The 23,355-nt window shown below is 37.0% G+C and overlaps 1 protein-coding gene across 1 annotated transcript in view; it reads right to left on the reverse strand.

The window, feature by feature from the left end:
• Positions 1-12,162, reverse strand: part of TMEM135 (transmembrane protein 135) — a 202,069-nt gene extending 189,907 nt beyond the window's left edge. The window contains exons 1-3 of the mRNA XM_045557167.1: positions 11,818-12,162; positions 4,048-4,175; positions 1,672-1,764 (exon numbers count right to left, since the gene is read on the reverse strand). Of these exons, the coding sequence (XP_045413123.1) occupies positions 1,672-1,764; positions 4,048-4,175; positions 11,818-11,958 (362 nt within the window). The 5' untranslated portion in view covers positions 11,959-12,162. The remainder of the gene's footprint in view (positions 1-1,671; positions 1,765-4,047; positions 4,176-11,817) is intronic.
• Positions 12,163-23,355: the final 11,193 nt, after the last annotated feature.

Here is a 23,355-nt window from a genome sequence, read left to right on the forward strand (position 1 = left end):
GACTGGATGGTATTAAGGAATGATTGCTAATTGTCTTATGTGTGATAATAGAGCTGTGATTATGTAAGAGAACATCCTCATTTTAGGAGATGCATGCTGAAATATTTAGAATAAAGTGTCACGATGTTTACAAAATGCTTCCATATGATTCACACACCCACACAAAACCATACATACACATACACTCATATACAAATAAAGTAAAAATGGCAAAATGTTAACAACTGTTGACTCCGGTTACAAAGATGTTTAACAGTTTCTGTTGAAAAATAGGCATATAACTACAAAAATGCTATTTTATTATTCAAGTGCTAAAAATTAGTATACAGTAGTATACTTGATTTAAAGCATTTGTAAAGGTTCACATACGAGTAACATATATTTTGAAAATATATTTTCAAAACCAATATTCACATTTTTAATTGATCAGGAAGTTACAATCACCAGAATAACTTCCTCATAACTACGGGCAAAAAAACAACAATAATACTTAACACAGACACAACATTTACTATGTGCCAGGTACTGTTATAAGCATTTTTACATATATTAACTCACTTAATTATCTGAACACTCCTTCAAGAAAAAAATGGCAATCTTTCCATTTTTCAGGTAAGGAATAAGCCACACAGTGAGTAGCAGAGCCAGACTCCTACACCAGATAGCACAGCTCCAAAATCCATGCTTTAACTATCATGCTGTACTGTCCTTTCAGGTGGACAAACCTATGTTTCTAGCATACCAACTTGATTTTGCTGAGGTTATAATATTGACCAGACCTTTGAGTTTAGTAATTCTAAGAATCTAAAAGTATGATATAATCAAAGAGAGAACCACAAAAATTTAGATACTATTAATATCATATGTACAAATGTGCATTAAGAATGGCTTCAGGTAGTTTAAGTAAATATTTGTTTATCTGATAAGATCTATTCATACTCTTACTCTGGGGTCAATGACTACAATAAGCATTTTCATAAACTGAACAGTTTTAATGCATGCCCCCATCTTGCTTCTCTGGAACAAAGGTTGATAAATTTCTGAGTAATTAAAAATAATTATTCATGAGATGGCAAATATTTTCTTATGCAAAAGTTTTAACTTCAATGCTTCACCTGACTGAACAGTTTATATAAGTTTATAGCATTTTATAGAAATCTTATTCATGCACATGTAAAATCTCAGGTTGACAATAATCAAAATATTTTTTAATGATAAGATGCCTTAAAAATAATAATTGATTTAACAGAGGTCACTCAATGAGCTTGAAGCAAAGTATAAATCTAGATGATAATAGAAAACTATCATTAATTTTCTTGGATGTAATAATGGTATTGTATCTATGGAAAAGATCTTTCCTTAGAATTTGCATATGCCATGTTTTAGTTAGGTCACATTATTGAACTCTCTAATTTTTTAGTGAACAGAGACTGGAGACTGAGTATTGCTGCTCTATAATGTCAATCTTTGTACTTTTATAGACAATAAATACAAATAATATTAATATAAAAGTAATTTTCAATCAAATATTTATAGAATTGAAAAAATACACCTGGAAATATTTCTCATCCCAGGACTACAATAAATAAATAATAAGCAAAAAAAAGAAAAATTCTAGTTGGGGTGAGGGACAGGCAACCAGTTCTATTAAATAGATATGTAAAACTTTACCTGCTTTTTCTTTCAATTAGAATGGCCACATAAGATGCTGGCAAAGCGGCACCAAAGCCAGGACTCCATGAGTAGAATTTTCCAAGTATCCTCCTGAAATTCAAATTTGGAATTTTTGTATGAAATTCCTTGTTGCTCATTTCAGTTATTATGAGTAGAAGTTTCCCTTCTTAGTCTACCCTCTAAATGTCCCCTAGCACCTCAAACTCAACATGTCCAAAACTAGACTTATTATCTTTCTCCTCTATCCCTATGAACTTGTTCTTCCTCCTCTATTCTTCTAGGTTAATGGGCATCATCAACTACCTATCCACTTATATTTGATACTTACAGTCATCTTCAACTTTCTGTCTCCATTACCCCATGTATTAAATCATTTCCTTAAAGTATTTCATATACAATTTATCTCTAAAGTTCCTCTCCAACCTACTGTCCCTTTCTTAGTTAAGTCCCTCACCATCACTCATTAAAGCTGCAACAATAGCAAAGTAATGAGTATCTCATCTCTCCTTCCAATAATTTAGTCAACCGTATTCATTCAGGCATTCCCTGCATTCAAACCTGCTGGTTATGCAAAGCCTGTGTGTTCTTAGTTTCCTTATTTATCAAATAGGAATAATAACATTAGCTATCTCATATAGCTGTTATGAGGACTTCATGAGATGTCTCCCAGCACCATGCAAGGCACATAGAAAGTACTCAGAAAGTGTTAGCTATAAAAATTACAATTATTACTGTTATTATTATTACTATTTTTAACACGTAATAGACATTCAACAAATGTTTTTCCTTCTGTTTCTACATCCGTTGATAACTTTTTCTTATAGCACTTACTAAAGCATTTTATATTTTTAATTTTATGTGTATATCATTTTTCATTCACCAGAGTATGTTCCTTGAAAGTAGGAATCTTCATAGTGCCTCAAACATTATAAATGACCATTAGTGGCTTGAGATTTTAAAGAGGAAACAAAGAAATTTGGAGATGTTAGGAACATTTTTTTTTCCTTTCAAAACAATATGTTCCTAAGCAAGGGAGAAGCAGCACATAAAAATTATAAGAAATTATCTGAACTCAGTTGATCAATTGCTAAATGATGTATTATACAAAAACAAAAATGTATATATACAGGCAAGAATCAACAATCACAGACAAAATAATATTTTAAATTGAAGCTCATATTTAAAAAGATTAGAAAAGCTTTTGAGGACACATTAACTTGGGTACTTTCAGAAACCTGCTTGAGAAGACTGAAAATGGTTTTCCCTCCAATATAAAATCCACAGAGGACTTAACAAGTTATTGAATGTACAAACTAAAGAAAAATGGACTAAATGAATCAGTTATGGGAGGAACATGGACATTATTTAATTATAAGTATTTTATCCTTCTACAACTTAACCAAACAGGTTCATAGAACATAAAGAAATATGCTGCAATAGCAACATATACTCACAGCAAGTTTTCAAAACCTAATTATTTATAACCTTATTTTTAAAGCATTAATAAGTCTTAGAAACTTTCCAGAGAGCATGTGATGAAGAGATTTCCTTACACAGATTTTCATGTAAATTTAAAGACATGATTTGTTTAACAGTATAAAATCTAAAAGTTTATAAATGTTAATGCTCTGAGGGAAAAAAATCTATAAAAGATATTTGGAAATCACATTTTTACTTTCAGTTAAAATATACCTGCAGAAGTACTTTAGACAGCACTAATATGAGGATAAGGAAAAGTTATATTTTAACTTGACACATTAAAAAAATATTGGTTTGAGTTTTCAACAAGAATCAGTGGGGAAAAGATAAAAAGAAGTAAATATCTAACATATTTATGTTAGGTATGTCACAGCACTCAAAAGACTGAACTCTATCTACATTTATATAATGTACAAAGCATGCAGCACAGGTAATGTATATAAGACTAAATCAGGAGCAAAGGTTCCAACAGTAGGATATACCAGGAGTTAACTTATTGTTTTGTAGGTAAATATGTACATTTTATAGTCCTTTTGAAGTCTGTTCTCTGCAAATGGCCCTAACCTATGCTATGGACAGTTGCTTTGAATTCCTGATCTACGAAACTGAAAAACTAAGAAATCTTGATCAACAACTTGGTAAATATAACAGGCCTCAGAAAATATATGATATATTAAAGCATTTTTGCTATATAATCACACCAATAATTTGAAGTTTATTTTACATCTTGAGGCCAAGATGGGTTCATAAGCTTTGAGATAAATGTCAATTCACAAATTAAAAAAAAAAAACAAAACAGAGGCAGTAACCCATACAACATTTATGTAAACATGTTTGTTTCCATTTCAACAAAGGAATCTGTATTAACATCCAGTGGTGATTATGAGTACCAACCTTAATATGCAAAAGAAAGCCATATACAAGGCCCCATTAGCAGTCAGAAATGAAGCAGATTGTAGGATCTCAGGGAGTAGTTTGTGTAAATAATAGTCTAATTTTCGTTTCCGGAGAATTGCTGCAATCTGGAAAGAGAAAGGCTTTTTTGTTTAATCAACCAACTTTTCTCACTTACATTAGTTCTTACATCAAAGCTACTGAATAAAAGAATATAGTCAAAAATTAAGGTAAAAATGCTGGCATTTTACTGGCTCCTCTATAAAAATACAATTTTCAGGATAGAAAAGAAGATACTTAAATTTAGTCTTTTTGAATAGATACCCATTAGTGAGATTGTGGGGTCAAATGGTAGTTCTTTGAGAAATCTCCATACAGTTTTCCATAGACACTCATAGGTTTGGACATTTTACACAATCCCATATTTCTTGAAGGCTTTGTTCATTTTTAAAATTCTTTTTTATTTTTTTCTGAGTGGGTTAATTCAAAAGATCTGTCTTCAAGCTCTGAAATTCTTTCTTCTGCTTTGTCTATTCTATTGTTAGAGCTTTCAACTGTATTTTGCAATTCCTTCAATGAGTCTTTCATTTCCAGAAGTCCTATTTGTTTTTTTAAAAAGTATCTCTTTAATAACGTTTTCATTCATATCCTGATTTGTTTTTCTGATTTCTTTGTGTTGGTTCACAACTTTCTCTTGGATTTATTGAGTTTCTTTAAAATATTTGAATTCTTTATTTGGTATTTCAAAGATTTCATTTTGGTTAGGATCCATTGCTAGAGAGTTAGTGTGACCAGTTTGTAACACTCTGATTTTTCATACTCCCAGAATTATTTCTCTGGTTCCTTCTCATTTGAATAAACTATCTCTTTTTCTTATACTTAAATTTACTTTCATCTGGATGGGATTTTTCCCCCCTTGAAGATGTGATTATATTGTATGTTGCACAGAATCATTTGTCATTGATTCTGGGTACTCCAAGCAACAAAGCAAAAACAAATCAGTATGATTTCCTTGGTTACAGATATCCTTTGTGCAGTGTTTTTTTCAAATGCTGGTTATGGTAACAACGTGCTGGGCACGTGAGCAGGCTCACTACTTCCTAGGTGGCTAGGCTGACTGGGGTCTCAAGAAGCTAACCTCCTTCCCAATCGCTGTATACTTGTATAAGCAGGTTTTGTACTGGTGTGGGCAGTTCAACCTATAGGCTAGTAGGTGGCACTTGTGGGTAAGTGCAGGCTGTAGCAGAAGCAGATGGGTATATGCTTATTCTCTGTTTACCAGGAGAAGGTATCAATTGCTTCAAGCAGAGGGCTAGTCTGTGGAATGCACAGTGGCCTGAACTCCCTGCTCAGCCTGAGTGGGAAGCAAAGCTGTGTGGAGCTGAACTGCTTAGCCTATCCTTAGATACTCCTATGGTGGGCACAAGCACCAGCCCTGATGAGGGTGGCGAGGGGATCTCCTGGTGAAATTCGCCGAGAACTCTGTCAGGGGGTGGCCACCTCAGCTCTACCAGTGGCACTGCAGCTGCACTCAAAAACCCCTAGAATGGCCGTCCTCTGCTGCACTTGGGCAGACCTCTTGCGGGAGCAGCCATGGCTGTGACCACAACAGTGGGAGCGGGTTGGGGGTGAGTCTCCCTCTCCATGTCCATCCCAGAAGGCTGAAATCACTTGGCCACTGGAATGGAATCACATTCCCCCTTGCTGAGCCAGGCACAGTACCCACGTCTTTGCTGGAAGCAGCACAGTCACTCTGCCACGAGCGGAGAGCTCTCAGGCACAAGGAAAGTGTGCACTCTTGTTCCCTTTGTCTTAAGGAGTGCCCCCTTGGGCACTGCACCCTCCCTTCCCTTAGGAGCATCCTTACCCAAGGGCTCACTCCCCGCAACTGACCAAGGGAACAGGCTGGGGTGCCCAGCAACGTCAAACACAGACTAGCCCCAATTAACAAAGCCATCCTTGTCCACAGATCTCGCCACCTAAGAGAAAGCTCAGCTTCGGCAAATCTCCTTCCAATCCAGTCTTGTAAGGGGAGGGAGCCCAGATTGGAACACACTCCACATGCACTATTTGATTCTGGTTGTGGGGGGCCTTCCCCTCCTCCAGATCCAGTGTTTGACTCTTTGGACCAAGACTCAAATGCTCCCAGCAGACACAGCTGCAGACTCAATAATACTTGATAAATAAGTAAGGGATAAATATCCCAACACTAACAGTCTAGGTTCAGATATTACTAAATCTAACCATCAAATCTCACAGTCTCTCCCTTCATTACTGTATATATTTCATCAATATTTATCAGCAAATAACCAAAAAAAAAGTTTTTAAGAGTCAAAAATTCATAACAAATATAATTTTCTAAATAGTAAATAAAAGGCCTGATTATTCAAAATAATAATGAATAATGATGATGAAAAAGTATTTACTGCAAAATATTAATAATAATAATGAAAAAGTATTTACTGCAATAGCAAGCCTTCACCTCTCAACTAGAAGTGATGTGCTAGGAGTTGTACTTTGTACTCAACAGAGAGCAAAGAATAATAAGTCACATACAAAAACAAGTTCAACAAATTCAAAATGTCACATAAATACGAAAATTCATCATTAATTGTTCATTTAAAAGAAAAAAGACCAAATGACTTGTTGTATCTTCAAAGACCAGTACCCTAATCTGGAGGTCCAAAGGGATAACAACATATCATGCAAAAATCATCATTTAACACAAAATGATATTAAAAAGATTGTAGTTATTAAATAGAGAGAGAAGATGAGCCCCTCATTGACACTCCTGTAAACTAGGTCTCAAGCAAAAATCAAAGGTGGATTACACAAAGATTTACAATTCTATGGTCTCCAAAGGTCAGATAATCCACACAGATATTCTCAGTAGTTTGCATTTTTTAAGCAAAAACAAAACAAATATCTGTTACCTAAAATTTCAAAAAGTCTCATTGCTATTCTTGTTTCTTCTAGAAAACCTGCTAAATCACTGCCTTTAAAAACTCAGTTTGTATCACTGAAATAATTTCTTCACAGTTAGTGGTTTTCAAGCCTTTAGCAACTGGGGACTGTCCATAAATTGTTTTTTTATTTCTAGGAATTCCAACTCTTGTTTAAATGTTTACTCAGCCTAGAAGTGATGAACTGATCCTTTATAATCTAACAAATTCGTTAGACTACAATAGATTTGTTACATTAAATGGTTCAAAGGGGGTAAATATTGAATAAACATATTCATACTCTGAAGAAAACTCTAAATGTCTAAAGATCAATGAAAAAGCCAGGTTTGTGTTGTTTTGTTTTTGTTGTTGTTTCGTTTTGTTTTTGAGGCAGAGTGTGTTGTCGCCCTGGTAGAGTGCAGTGGCAACATCATAGCTCACAGCAACCTCAAACTCCTGGGCTCAAGCAATCCTCCTGCCTCAACCTTCTACAGGCCTAAGCCACAACACCCAGCCAATTTTTGTTTCTAGTAGAGACAGGGTCTTGCTCAGGCTGGTCTGGAACTCCTGAGCTCAAGCAATCCTCCCATCTTGGCCTCCCAGAGTGCTCAGACTGCAGGTGTGGCCACCTCACCCAGCTGAAAAAGCCAGTTTTAAATCATTCCTTCCCCAAAACGCAAAAGGCTCTACTTTGAACTTAGTTAAGGATTAAATGCCAGTACTCTAATCTGGAGGTCCTGAAGAAAGCCACCTAGGAAAAGAAAAAGTCTTGGAATCACCTGAGGTTAGTGAACAAATTTTCCTTCTTAGGGAAGGCAATTAAGAACCTAAACAGCATAGAATCCATACTCTCAAATGGGCAATTGTGTATTTCAAATTTGCCACAAAAACCAAGGACACTACTTTCCTTAATTTTACCAGCAGTCTAGGGCTTAAATAATTTAACTACTGTTTTGTGTGTATGTGTGTGGCAAGGGGTCCCACTTATTTTGAATGTGTGGCGATAACTAACATCCAAGAAATAAAATATAACTTCCTAAAATACATTTTTGGTACATAAATTTTTAGCATATATTACAAAATATGTAGGATCATTAAAAAACCTAAAAGAAGTGAATTGATGACTGAAGATTGATATTTTTTTACAAATTGTGAAAACACAAAGATTCACCATTAAAAGGAACAGTACATCTACATTTTGAAATGGTTTAAGTAGTAGGAGGTGAATACTCACTGAGAACAGATGTAGACACCACAATGAAAGGAAGCATGAGAGCAGATGTATAGAACAAGAGAGTAAATATGATAAATAAGACCCATTTTAAAGGTTGCAGAAAACACTCTTGGTTAAAATCTTTCCCCAAAGCAGCTTCCCTTCAGAACTTCACCATTTCTACCAATAACAGCAACTGTGTCAAATCAGACTTGAAATTCTAGAAGCTAAACAAGTCCTCATGCTGCCCCAGTATCCTCAGTCTCTAAGTCCCATTCATTCATTCTGTGAAATGCCTCTAGAAGTGCCATTTCATTTTCTCTAGCAGATCTGCCCAGTATCTCCTCACTCCTACACTATCCATGAGTTCCTTCATTCATACCTGCACTCATTCAGACACTTATTAAGCATTTATTGAAGTACTGTGTTAGTTCTGAACAAACCACTATTCTAACAGGAGATAGACACAAAGATCACAATTAACGCACTACTTCAATAACAACACTACTTTATTAGGGGCCTACTACGTGACAGCTGCTATTCCAACACACAATTATCCCATTTAAGTACTCAAAACAGCCCTTAAAAAAAAATGGGTATAATTATCTTCTGCAAAGCAAGAGATTAAGGCTCAAAGCAATGAGGTAATTTTCCTAAGATAACATTGATAGTAAATTGCAAGGTGGAATTCCACAAGAGTTCTGACTCTTTCCACCACTTGTTGAATCTACTGCATCAATTTTAAGCAATCTTTCCTATCCAGTCTACCCAGTTTCTAGCTAGTCTACCCAGTGCCACCAATATCATCATCTTAAAGCACCATTTTGTACTTGTAAACTCTTTTGCTCAGAAAAACCCTCAATTTCAGACATTGCCTTAAGCTCAAAAAAAAAAAAAAAATCCTCAATGGCTCCTTGAGCTGATCTTCAGTCTGACTTTGATCCAAAAAAAAAAACTGATAACTGCCTCCCGTTTTTTTCTCTTACTAACTCTAAATCTTATAAATCGCTCAATGTTTCTAACCTTCAGTTTTCTTACCAATGAAATGGGGATAAGTTATGTGAGGATTAAATAACATAAAATATGTAAAGCACATAAGTGCTCAATAAATAGGAGTTATAGCTCATAACTCCTGTACACAAACCTTGTTTTAGACAATGTATGTATTGCTTCTCTTAAGAAATCACTTAGATTTCTCCCTCAATTGACACTATTCTCCTTCCTCTCCATTAATAATAGGTACTGTATAAATATCTATGAAATGAATCAATGTCTGTCCATCCTTATCTTCAAGGCCCAAATCAAATGCCACTCCCTCCAAGGAGCCTTTTCTAGCCACCCTCCATGAACTTCACTCCTAATTTAAGTGCCACTGGGCAAAGAGGGAGAAGAAAATGCATAATTATTCAAAACCTATTATATACTAGAAAATATATGACACATCATCAATGCATTACTTCTTTTAATCCTCACAGAGAAAGTTAAAGTAACACGTACAAAGTTAAATAGCTGGTAACTAACAGAGCTGAGATTCAAATCCAGATATCCCTGATTCTCTTTTAAAGACCAACTTCTTCCCACCATACCACCTTGCAACTTGATAAGTGGAGGTACACATTTAACCAATAAGTATCCAATACTTACAAAGAGCATAGTGTTGCTATATCTCTAAGTAGCCCCACACATACATATATAACTGAAACAAAACTATCATGAAATAATGCTTATCCTTAGCACCTGCAATGCACTCTAACACTTTCTATTCTCTTCTATTTCACTTAACATAAAATGCTACTTAGTTCCCATTAATTTTATTTCACAACCACTGATGAGTAACAACCCAAAGTTTGAAATACATAGCTAGAAGGGATAAAGGCCATATGAGATGGAAAATTTGCCCTCGAGAAGCATTTAATCTAGTTGGAAATATAATAGTAAAATACAACTCTTTTCCTGACTCCCCCACCCCACCCTACCTCGCTGGAGTGGGAAAACCTATGTTCCTCTTGCTCCCTTGAACTTCCCTATCATAGAACATAATCAATAAATTGTCTAAGCTATAGATACAAGTATCAGACATTCAACAAACATTTGTTAAATGAATGAATGAAAGTGCTATGGATTTTCAGAGGGAGAATTACATAGCATAAACTCTCCCCAACTACATCATAATCCTCTGAGGGCCGGAACAATCTTTTTGTATAGTCGAATACATCAGGAGCTAATAATGTTTCATAGATGTTTTATTTAAAAAGAAATCTGAGCCATAGACTGGCCTCAATTCGTGGAGAAAAGCAGATAAAAATGAAACTTTGACAAAGAAAATCAAGGAAAAAATTTCCAGCTCCAATAATAAGTTTATTATTGGCCTCTACTCTAGATCCTTATTATTCAAAGTGTGGCCCCCACTATTAGCATTACCTGGGAGTTTGTTAGGAATGCAGGCTCTCAGGCCCCACTCAGACATACTGAATCAAGACTCCCATTTTAACAGGATCCTCAGGGAATTCCTAGCACACATTACAGTTTGAAAAGCATCAGCCTATATGATAAAAATCAAACAGGCTCCTGCAACCTCAAGAGAGTATCACCATCTTCTTCTGTGTTATCTCTGCAATAAATAATCAGGCTTTTCAAGTAGTATTACAGATATAGCCATGACACACTTTCAGGCATATTAGGGTATAAATCCAAATTACTTAAATGAGATATAAGTATTCATCACTGAATATTGAATGAAATTTTCTCTGCCTTCTTGGGACACAGACTTTATAAGGCAAGAAAATTAGACAATGAACTTAAGTGGCCAAAATCATAAATCTTTAATATCAAGGATGAGGTTACTGAAAAAAAGATATTGGTGAGAACATTTAAGAACAAACATCTTAGTTCTCAGTCAGTGTTACATACACATATTTCCAAATACTCTCTATTAACCGCCCTACATGTAAAGTTGTGTACGGATCTAGATTACATAAAGTCAGATTTCCTAAACACCAACACAGACTCAAAGACTGGAATCACCCTTTAAACCACCACGTACAACCTCAAGCCAGTAATCTATTTTGTTAACTTGCAAAAACACTTGCAAAACCCTCAAGTCACAATCTTGTCATTCCACACTGAGACAAGATCTGTGGCCACAGGGACTTAAGGTCAAATATACCCTTTTTCATTGAAAAAATAAAAAGCAAAATAAAACAGGGGGAATTAGACGAGAGAAGATTGAGGGCCATTCTCATTGCTTCGCTGACCTACAAACACCTCTCCATCAAAAGGCAGGAGAGAGAAAAAATAACGCAGGTCTTTGAATTCATGTTTTTAAGTGTCCTAAACTTAATCCTAAAAGTTGGGCGCCCATTCTCATCCCAGCAACAGGCTTTCGGATGACAGCTCAACCTCTAATTCCCCTTCCCCTTTTCCTGTGCAGGAGGTAGGATATCCGCCCCTTGCGACCTCCCCCATCCCGCTCACCCCTCCACCAAAACACTCCGACCCTCCAAAAGAGAAACCGACACGAGGCGAGTGCCCCAGAGCTCCTCGGGTGCGCTGACTGCAGCCCCCCGCCCATCCTCCATACTAATTCGCCCTAGGGGAGGGGCTGCCGGGTCTCACCAAATACAGAGGGGCATAGATCTTCAGAGACTCCTCCAGGGCGCCCCCGGTGATTTGCAGGAAGGAGACCCGACAGGAAGGGTGCCAAGTGTGGCCAATCTCGTAGCAGTTATGAGGGATGGACTTGCTGAGGGCCGCCATGACGAAGAGCGGCGCGGAGGGCCGGGGATGGGGAGAGCCGGCGCTCGGGACGGAGGGCCACGAGAGCCCAACTTCCGCGCTCTCGCCGGGCCTGCAGCCGGAGGTGCGGAATGGAGGGGAAAGGTCACGCGAGCGGGGTTACTCGGGGCCAGAGTCCTCGGATGTTGAGCGCTCGGCGTATCGCAGCTCGAGGGGGCGGGTCGCGCACCGGGGAGGCGGGGAGAGGCGGAGCGTGCGCGCTCCCTCAGGCCGGCCTCCGCCGGGGCGCGCCCCCGCGGCCTTGGCGCGCGGCGCCCCGCGGAACCCACCGCGTCTCGGGGAGCGGAGGAGGAGAGAATCGTCGCCGCGAGAGCGCGCGCTTCTCCAGCCGGGAGCGCGGCTCTCGCACGCGCCGGCCGCCCCACCGGGACGCCGTTCCCCGCGCTGGGGCGCGAGCGCTCTGCCGAGTGCGCAGTGGTTCGCGGCTTGGGTCAGATTGTACTTCAGGCTCCGAAGCCGGGCACAATGCAGCTGAGGGTAGTGGAAGAAAGGGATTAAATGTGTTTGTTGGGAGCTGGCAGAGGAGGAGGGTTGCCAGAGGAGTGCCTGAGGCAGACGTCCTCCCCAGAACTGCCAGCTCCCCTTCCCTAGCGGCCAGATAAGGCTGCCCGCTGGTTACAATTGAACTGCTTTCTGGGAAGGCTTGACAAAATCTCAGCTGTGTTCATACACCTGCCATGTGGGGAGAGGGGGCTGGGTCATCCTGTCCGAACGCTAAGCCACTGCGCAGCCCTACCTACAGCGTCCTTGACAGATGCTCGTCAACCAAACAGCGCACGCAGTGGGGACAGCAGTGGTGTGTTAGAACTCAAACCGGGCTAGGGAGCTTGGCCAACCATTAGCGTAAACAGGGATTTGTGTGGCCCGTGAGTCATACAACCCCTCTAAATGTCAGTCTCCTTACCCATAATGACCTACTTTCTTTGGAATTCTAAATTCTATAGTTTCTTAAAGCAGGAACTTACTCCCTTTTGAGGAATTCCATTCTAATCTTCCAGTCTTCATTCATTCATTCTACGAATATTTATGGAGCCATTACTATTTTCCAGACACTTCTAAGCCCTGAAGAGACAGCTGTGAATGAGACAGATAGGTTTCTATTTTCATGAAATTAACATTCTAGAGGGAGAAGACAGAAAATAAGCAAGAAAACCAAACAAGATTATATAAGATAGGTATCGTTGTTTGAGGGAAATAAAAGAGAAATACTCAGATGAAAAGCCCAAAACAACAATGATAAAAAGATAAAAGTTTCTCTTTCTTTCTCTCTCCCTCACTCCCCTTCTCTCTCCCTCTCTCCCCCGTCTCTTAATCATCTAGGCTAAGATAGTGGCTCAAACCATCAAGAATCCCAGTCTCTTTCTGACAGGCTATTATTCTGCCAACTGTTACCTGTGATTTCCACCCTGACTTATAAAATGACTGTGTCACCTAGCATGACAGCCACACGCTAGCCAGGAAGACTACCGAAAGGGGAAAAGAAGGACATACTTCCTCTCTTTAAGAAAACTTCCCACAAGATCCATACAAATCACTTTTCCTTACATCCCTTGGCCAAAGCTCCATCAAATGGCCACACCTACTTGCAAGAGAGGCTGGGGACTATTTTTTTTTTATTATTAATTGGGCAAATTCCCAGCTAACATTTGGGTTTTACTACTGAGCCAAATAGAAAGAACAGATACTGGGGGCAACTAGCACTATCTGCCATAGTTCTGCAGCTCTGGCCACCCAAATATCTGGGCACATCATTCTTCCCACAGATAAACATATTAATACTTTCCCTTCCCAAGGGAAACAACCTAAAATCCCATGAAGTTACTGTAACCTATTCAAAGTCCAGGTCTTTCTCAGGATCAGATGCAGCTCTTATGTTAAAGTTATCTTCCCCCTCAACACACCCAGTATACAATGGTGGAATAGGAACAAGATAATCACAATGTTAAAAAAAAAATCTCCAATTCATAAAGAGGATCAGAAACATACAGCATAAACTTGTCCATAAAAATGACAGGAATAGCAATGAAAGCCTGTTTCACTTAATTTCAGTAATCCATTCCTGAAAATCTGATGGTCTGTCTGCAAGAAAATGTTAAATAGGAGCCTATTTTTTTAATTTTTAGGTATTATGGATACATAATAGTTGTATATCTTGATAGGGCACATGTGATGTTTTGATACAGTAATACAATGCAAATTAATCAAATTATGGTAACGGGTATCCATCAACACAGGCATTTATTGTTTCTTTATATTAGGAACATTCCAATTACACTCTTTATTTTGAATTATTATGGATACATAATAGTTGTATATCTTTATAGGGTACATGTGATGTTTTGATACAGTTATACAGTGTGAATTAATCAAATCAGGGTAATTGAGGTAGCCATCACCTCAGACATATAACATTTCTTTGTGTTAGGAACATTCCAGTTCTACTCTTAGTTATTTTAAAGTATACCCCAACTTATTATTGATCATAGTCACTTTGTTCTGCTATCAAATATTGTTCATTCTAACTATCGCGCTATATTTTTGCACCCATTAACCATCCCCACTTTATCCCCACCCACTACCCTTCCCAGCCTCTAATAACCATCATTTTACTGTCTTCATGAGATCCATTGTTTTTAATATTTAGCTCCTACATATGAAGAATAACATGTGAGATTTGTCTTTCCATACTTGTTTATTTCATGTAACATAATGTTCTCCACTTCCATCCTTGTTGCAAATGGCAGGATTTCATTCTTTTTGTGACTGTATAATATTCCCTTGTGTATATTTACCACAATTTCTTTATCCATTTATCCACTGATGGACACTTACATTGATTCCAAATCTTGGCTATTGTGAATAGTTCTGCAGTAAACATGGGAGTACGGATATCTTTTCAATACACCAAATTCCCCTCCTGGATATATACCCAGCAGTGGTATTTCTATTTTTAGTTTTTTGAGGAACCTCCATCCTGTTAGTAGGAGCCTATTTTTAACTGGGAAAAAATAAAATGCATTACATATCAACCCAAAGATTCTTAACAGAAATTTAAAATAAAGTAAAATGTCTAATATAAGCAACAAACTATCATGTTAAGACGCATAGTACTTTAAAAATAGCATTTTATTCATCAAACAATACAGTTACTGTAAGTTGCTTCTGAATGTAATAGCACATGCAGTCTACATGCCTTATAATAAACAATATATTTACCATGTAGCACAGCAATTACACATCAATGACTAAGGAAATTTTAAAATTACAATTAAAACCAGGCAGATTTTTTTAAATTAATTGTGAAATGGAGACTAGAAGCTTAAAGGAATTTGAGAACGGACTTATTGTTGTCACTGGGGCCCAAAGAGACAATGCTTATGAGTTGGGTGACAAAGGGGCAATTTCAGGCAAACTCTCAGGTTCAAAAAAAGCATACTTTATCTTTTCTAGTGTGGCTGTACAGACTCTAGAACAGGAAGGCATTAATAAGTCCTCAGAGGAGGTTATCTATGCTTTAGAATGCAAAAAATAATTTTCAAAATGGAGCAATTTGCAGTAAACCAGTAGTTTACATTTATAAGTTTCTATGCATAGTATTTTGAAACATAGCAGGTCATTTTTTAAAAGAAAGGCTTCTCATCAAGCTGCCAGTAAGTTTAAGAATAATGTTAAACTTTGCATGTGCATGGGCCATTTATTCTTTTAGGCTATGACAGTAGTTTGACTGGATGCTTTCTTGGGCCTTTATTAAAAAAAGGCTTTAAGGTGCATCAACATGGTGAAGCAAAGGGTTTCTCCAAAGAAAATGCACAGTGAATGACGAAAACTAATCTGGCAATTTGTAGTAGAATTCAAAGGCTTTGAAGAGATGCCAAGATGGAAACTGTTGCTCTTGCAATATTCTGGCTTTGAAGAGTCAACAGAACAGAATGGAAGAGCTCTCAAGATCCTTTGCAGAGGATTTAACAACACTAAACTTGCTTGGATCTACGCACAGTCATTGTAGAAATGCTTATCAAGCGCAAGCACAATGACAAAGCATAAATCACACTAAATATGACACTATGGTACATCTTGATTCCAGGAACATTCAAGATACACATTCCCTTTGTTGATACTAGGCAAGCTTTTCAGAGTACCTACATATGGTTCTGATTTTCTACCAATTTTTGTTGCAATATAACTTACATCATTTTATTTAAAATATGATACTGAGCTGGGTGAAGTGGCACATGCCTCTAATCCCAACTACTCAGGAGGCTGAGGCAGGAGGATCTCTTGAGTCCAGGAGTTCAAAACAAGCCTGGGCAACATAGCTTTTATTTTCTTAAAAAAAAATAAAGAAAGGCCGGGCGCGGTGGCTCACACCTGTAATCCTAGCACTCTGGGAGGCCGAGGTGGGTGGATCGCTCGAGGTCAGGAGTTCGAGACCAGCCTGAGCAAGAGTGAGACCCAGTCTCTACTAAAAATAGAAAGAAATTATCTGGCCAACTAAACTATATAGAGAGAAAAAATTAGCCGGGCATGGTGGCGCATGCCTGTAGTCCCAGCTACTCGGGAGGCTGAGGCAGTAGGATCGCTGAAGCCCAGGAGTTTGAGGTTGCTGTGAGCTAGGCTGACACCACGGCACTCACTCTAGCCAGGCAACAAAGCGAGACTGTCTCAAAAAAAAAACAAAAGAAAAGAAAGGAAAGGAAAGGAAAGGAAGAAAAAGAAATGAGAACCCTTTAAAAATACATATATATTATATTGAGTTTTTAATATGTAAATATAGACCAGGCATGGTGGCTCACGCCTGTAATCCTAGCACTTTGGCAGGAGGATCACCTGAGGCCAGGAGTTTAGGACCAGCCTGAGAAACATAGCAAGACCCAGTCTCCACAAAAAAATTGAAAAAATAGCTGGGCATGGTAGCACATGCTTGTAGTCCCAGCTATTCAGCAGGCTGAGGCAGGAGGACAACTTGAGCCTGAGAGTTTGAGATTGCAATGAGCTATGATGATGCCACTGCACTCTATCCCAGGCAACAGAGTGAGACTTGTCTCAAAAAATAAAAATTAAAAATTAAAAAAAAAGTTTTAAAAGATGTAAATATAAATTTTTACCATATAAATATTTGAAAGCTGAGGTATTGAGAGATCCATATGCTCTTTCCATCCAAGCAGGCAGTGTTTCTGCCAATACAATTCTCTTTAAAATTTGGAGTACTTCATATATATCAAATTATAATCTACTCCATTAGAAAAAAAGCCACATCCACAAATCTCTTTGAGACAGACATTTTTCGTCTTGGGCTGAGAGTCAGAAAACTGATGGAAAATACCTGTAATAGAAGTCCTCTTGTCTAACTGATAAGGGTCTAGGTAAAACAGCTTTAAATCTTTGTACAGTTTTTTAAAAGAGTCTTACAGCTGCAACCTGCATTTAACCTTTCCCCTAAGGTAATGCCTTATTTTCAAAAGCTTTTACCATCTGGAGAGGCTGTGAATTACAGTTTTATTTTTGAACCCAAAGGTCCTAGTTTCTTTATATTTCCTCTAAATTCTGCTTAAAAATTGAATAGTTCCTTTTATATCTCATCTTGGAACATCTTATCACACATAGTTTTTTAAAAACTCAGTTAGCACTTTCAACATTCTGCCTGGAAATTTCCTTAACCAGATGCACCAGTTTGTTGGATATATTTTCTATTTTCAACATTTCAGCAGGCAATAGTGTTGCCAAACTTTCCTCTACCACATAACAGGAATCCCTTTTTTCCCAGCCCCTGATAATAGTTTCCTCACTTCAAACCTTCAAGAATTGCACCAAATACTCTCAGACAACCTTACAAAATATTCAGGGACACTGTCTTTAAAATTCCCAGCATCTATATTAGTTTGATGATGTTATCAGTACTTGGAAGCTATGGCTAAGAATATCATCCTCTCCACTTCAAACTCTTACCATTCCAGCCATAGAATTTAAAAATAAAAGATTCGTGATTATTCGTTGAATGAAAAATACAAAATCAACATATAATAGATAAAAGTAGATGTATAAAAGGAATGCCTCAGAGGCCAGCCACATGTCTAAAAAGTTAGATTAATGCAATAACATGTTTAGAGAAGAAAAGCGTGTTGATAAAATTGGAAGCACAAAAAGGAAGAGTCGCTGAGGCAATTCAGACATACGCCTAGAAGTAAGAACTGCAGTCCAGGCATTTCAGGTATTAACTATGAAACGGATTCATAGGCTGTCTTGGACAGCTGTCATTAAACATTTGACTCATCTAACTAGTGCCCTTTTTCTAAGAATAGGTATACCAAACAAAATGTTATTATGGTTTAGCTGCCCTTGCAGGTCTGTCTTGAGTGAGAGAATGAGTATGTACGATCATAGTAACAGATATCCTATTTTGTATGAGAGGGTTTTTTCTTATTGTCATTTAATAAATTGGCATTTTGATTTATACATTCATTTTTAAGCTTGTTTTGTGTCACCTAGCCTGTTAGAGATAGAACCCACCCTGTTGTGCTTCTAAAACAGGTTTATGATCCTGGTGGTTTGTTGGCGATGACTACTGTACAACCAAAAAAGGTAAGGCTATGCTGAGATATGACATATACCCCTAAATATCAGGGGTTAAAATGAGAGAGGTTTATTTTGTGCTTACACAAAGTCCAAAGAAGGTTGGCCAGCTCTTCAGGGCAACAGGGCAAGTTCTCTCCAAGTAATGATTCAGGGATATAGGGATACAGCATTTTTAATCTTTATTGGGCCTTCAAAGGTTGATTTTTTTTCTTCTTTGATTTTTTTTTGTACATAATTTTTGGTTATTATGCATGGTAGCATGCACAAAATTTAAGTGTACAGCTTGATGAATTTTTAAATTTGCCTTCACTCTTGAGACTACTATCCAGATTGGGAAAAAGAGTATTTCCATCACCCCAGAAGGCTCTCTTGTGCACCTTCCCAGTTAATAAGCCTGTAAACAAAGAACCACTATTCTGACTTCTAGCACGATAACTTCATTTTGCTTGTTTCTGAAATTTACATTAACAGAGGCATACATTGAATATTTTTTTGTGTCTGGCTTCCTTCACTCAAGATCTTGTGGCATGTTTTTGTGTGTAGCTATAGTTCGTTTTCATTGCTGTGTCATATTCTATTGTATGAATACTACATGATTATTTCTATTCCAGGACATTTGGGTTATTGCAAGCTATTATGAATAAACCAGCAATGAGCATTCTTTTACTTATCTTTTTGTAGGTGTATGCTTTTGCTTTTCTTAAGCATATATCCTTAGGAGTAGAGCTGCTAGGTCATGGGACAGGCATATGTTTAACTTTAGTAGAAACTGATATTTGTTTCTACCTTAAGGGCCAGGCCTCAAAGTGGTTCACATTACTTCTGCTTACATCCTATTTCCAGAACCTAGTCATATGTCCCCAACCTAACTTCAAGGGAGGATGGGAAATGTAGTCTTTCTATGCGACCAGAAAAGGAAAATTAAATGAGATTTGTTAAGCATTTAGCACCGTCTCTGCCACAGACACCAACTCCAAAGTGAGGCCACTTGTAAGACAACAAGCTAATCATCTCTGCTGATTCTCTTTCACCCTTGTGGACTACATGACTCTCCTTTATTAAATGAATTTATGTGCAACGGTATAGCTTATTATAAATTAACTAAATAGGCTGATCATCATCACATACCTTTGTATCATTAATCCTTCCTCTCATCGTAAGCCCCTTGGAGAGAAAATCTATTTCTGATTCATCTTTGTTATCTTCTGTACCACATAGCACAATGCCCTGGACATAGAACACATTTAATATTTAATGAATAAATAAATGATAGACTTGGTGGAAGAAAAATTTTAAAGCCCTGTACTCTTCTCCTTAAAAAGAAGGCAAGATTCAAGAATATTTATAACTTACAATTTCTAATTTATTTGCTTGTCTTGTTTGTTTTTGTTTTACTTCCTTAACCCTCCTACTAAACTCTCAGTTTTTTGCAGGCAGATCTATGCTCTGTCATTATTATATTTTCCCTCAGCACATAGCATACACGTATGGACCCACAATATTTTGAAGGAATGAATGACTAACTCCCTTATAGAATTTTTGGTTTATCATCCCAGTCTATAATTTCTAGAAATGGCCTTTTACTTCCTTTTTAATATTAGGACAATATTAGCCTGACTTCATGCTTCTGGTTCTCTCAAACTATCTGTGAACCCACAAAACTATCCATAAGCTCAACAATTCCATAATATCTTCAAGTCATTATAGTTCTATTAATATAATATGTAAGTGATATAACTTACTTAGGCCTGGGCACTTGAATTCTTAGAAAACAAATTAATTCTTATTGTCTTCTCACTTACGTTGGATTTCACTTATCCTTGATTTTATTCATTCTAATAAATGATGATTATTTTTGATAGACAATACAAAAGCAAAAGAGGAGTTAGTCACTTTGTCTTCTGCCTTTCATCCACTTAGATTGCAACATTTGCCCCTAAGCACAGGGCCTACTCCTCTCTTTATCTGAAGCCTCTTCCAAACATACCTACAGTGCCTTACTCCTTGACAATATTGTGACTCCCAAACAATTATTCATTCTGGGATTTAGCTATATTCTCAGAGTTCTTACAACTTCTCCTATGTGTCCTTTTTTGATGAGGTGTTTCTTTTTCTAACTTTTCACAATTCCTTTCAAAATCTGTGCATGACATACAGTACCAGCATTTTATTTTTCTTTGTAAAAGTTCTACCCCTTTTTTTAAACCATATTTTTTGGAACTCTAGCACAATTGCAAGTGATCCGAAGACATGGATCATCACTTGTTTTTCCCTGTGTGGCAGATGGTGCTCGTGGTAAGTTGCAAGGAAACTGTCATGAAAGCAAACAGACAACCTATAGAATGGGAGAAAATGTTTGCATGCTACACATCTGATAAAGGGCTGATAATTAGAATCTGTATGGAACTCAGGAAAATCAACAAGAAAAAATCAAACAACCCCATTAAAAAGTGGGCAAAGGATGTGAACAGAAACTTTTCAAGGCAGACAAACATATGAAAATGCTCAATATCTCTAATGATCAGGGAAATGCAAATCAAAACCACAATGAGATATCATTTAACTCCAATGAGAATGGCTTTTATCAAAAAGTCCCAAAACAACAAATGTTGGTGTGGATGAGGACAGATAGGAACACTCATACACTGCTGGTGGCACTGCAAACTAGTACAACCTCTGTGGAAAGCAATATGGAGATACCTCAAAGAGCTACAAGTAGAACCACCATTTGATCCAGCAATCCCACCACTGGGCATCTACCCAAACGAAAAAAATACATTCTGTAAAAAAGACATCTAAATTCAAATGTTTATAGCAGCATAATTCATAATTGCAAAGATGTGGAAACAACCCAAGTGCCCATCAATATATGAGTGGATTAATAAAATGTGGTATATGTATACCATGGAGTTCTACTCAGCCACAAGAAACAATGGTGATCTAGCACTTCTTGTATTATCCTGGATGGAAGTGGAGCCCATTCTCCTAAGTGAAGTATCACAAGAATGGAAAAACAAGCCCCACGTGTATTCACCATCAAAATGGTAGTAACTGAGCAACACTTATGTTCACATATGGTAGCAACATTCATCAGGTGTCAGGCAGGTGGCGGGGGAGGAAGAGATGGGTATATTCACACCTAATGGGTGCAGTGCACACTGTCTAGGGAATGGACATGCTTATAACTCTGACTTGGGTGGGGCAAAGGCAATATATGTAACCTAAACATTTGTAGCCCTGTAATATTTTCAAGTTATAAATAAATAAAATATTAATAAATGCAATTGTTTGTCTGCAACTGTTAACCCATTTGCAAAATGGAGATACATTTTTGCTTAATTTAGAGAATTGATATATATCAAACACATTAAGTTCTTTAAAACTGAAATTTCCTCCAAAATCAATGCAATGTCTTTAGTGCCTAACCCAGTATCTAGTATAGAAGCACAATCAAATATTTGCTAAATTAGTAAAATACAACTTTAAAGTATATTTTAAAGTATAACTTTATAGTTAACCCTCTATAGTTAGCACCCCACAGTTATATTCTCATTTGAAGAATCAAATAATAGGCCATTTATATTTTTTCCCTCTCTAAATTTTTCATTATCTTTTTAAAAATAATTTTTATTTCAAAATATTAGGGGGTACAAGTGTTCTTTTTACATGGATGAATTGTATAATGCTGAAGTCAGGGCTTTTGGTCTACCCTTCACCAGAAAAGTGTACATTGTACCTGATAGATGTTTCCCCAAAGTCTTAAGTACATGTCTAAACATGCTCATCATATTCTCATGTTCTTGCGTATTATAAATATTACAAATTCTAAGATTATGCAAGTTCTTTTTATTCAAGGATCTTGTTATTTTCACAGTACAAATCAGTGTTCCACTATGATTAGAATCAAGTCCAAAGGCAGAGGTTTTCCTCATTAAAATTAACATGTCTTAAGATAAAATTATCTGTAAGAATTTATTTAATCTGCTTTTAACAGAATAACACCTAACTGAATAGTTGGAGACTTCCTTGCTTACTAAATCTCTTTGGATTAGTTTGTGATCTCTTTTGGTAAAAGTATTTTCTACATGGTCTGGAGGACAAAGCCATCTGTCATATGCACTCAAAATAATACATATTTTCTGTCTCTAAAAAAATTCTCAACCAGATTCTCTCTATTTTGTATCTATCCTCTTGCTTGAAGATTTTCTCTCTTAATATACTGCATCTCATATACTTCTACTCTAACTATAAATTAGCAATATTTACAGAAGTCATTTTGGCAGGATCTATCAACATTTTAAATATATGTATCCTGTGACCCCACAATTCTAATTCCAGACCTCTATCCAATAGAAATACTGACAAAAAAATTTCTCCAGCATTATTTATAAGGACAAAAAATATTTAAAATAACCTAAATGATCATGTTAAATGTACATGTATAAATTATGTTAATAATATACCCATATGGTAGAATGCAGATAGTAAAAAGAGTAAGGTAGATATGCACATGCCAGTATTGAAGGATATTCATGATATTCCATTGAATGGGGAAAAAAGCACAAACTATATAGGGCAAATTCATTGTTTAAAGAATAAAAGGTATTGTGTGTATACATATTTGTGTACACATTTACATAGTCATTGACAAAAGTGTAGGAGAATACACAACAAATAAGGGGATGAGATGGAGCCCTTTCACCTTTTATTTTATATATACTATATTATTTAATTTTTTTCAATTGGTATATATTATATTTGCATTCCAACATTCCTTCTGGATTA

Source organism: Lemur catta, chromosome 7, assembly GCF_020740605.2.
Source record: "Lemur catta isolate mLemCat1 chromosome 7, mLemCat1.pri, whole genome shotgun sequence".
In the NCBI taxonomy this organism is placed as follows: Eukaryota; Metazoa; Chordata; class Mammalia; order Primates; family Lemuridae; genus Lemur; species Lemur catta.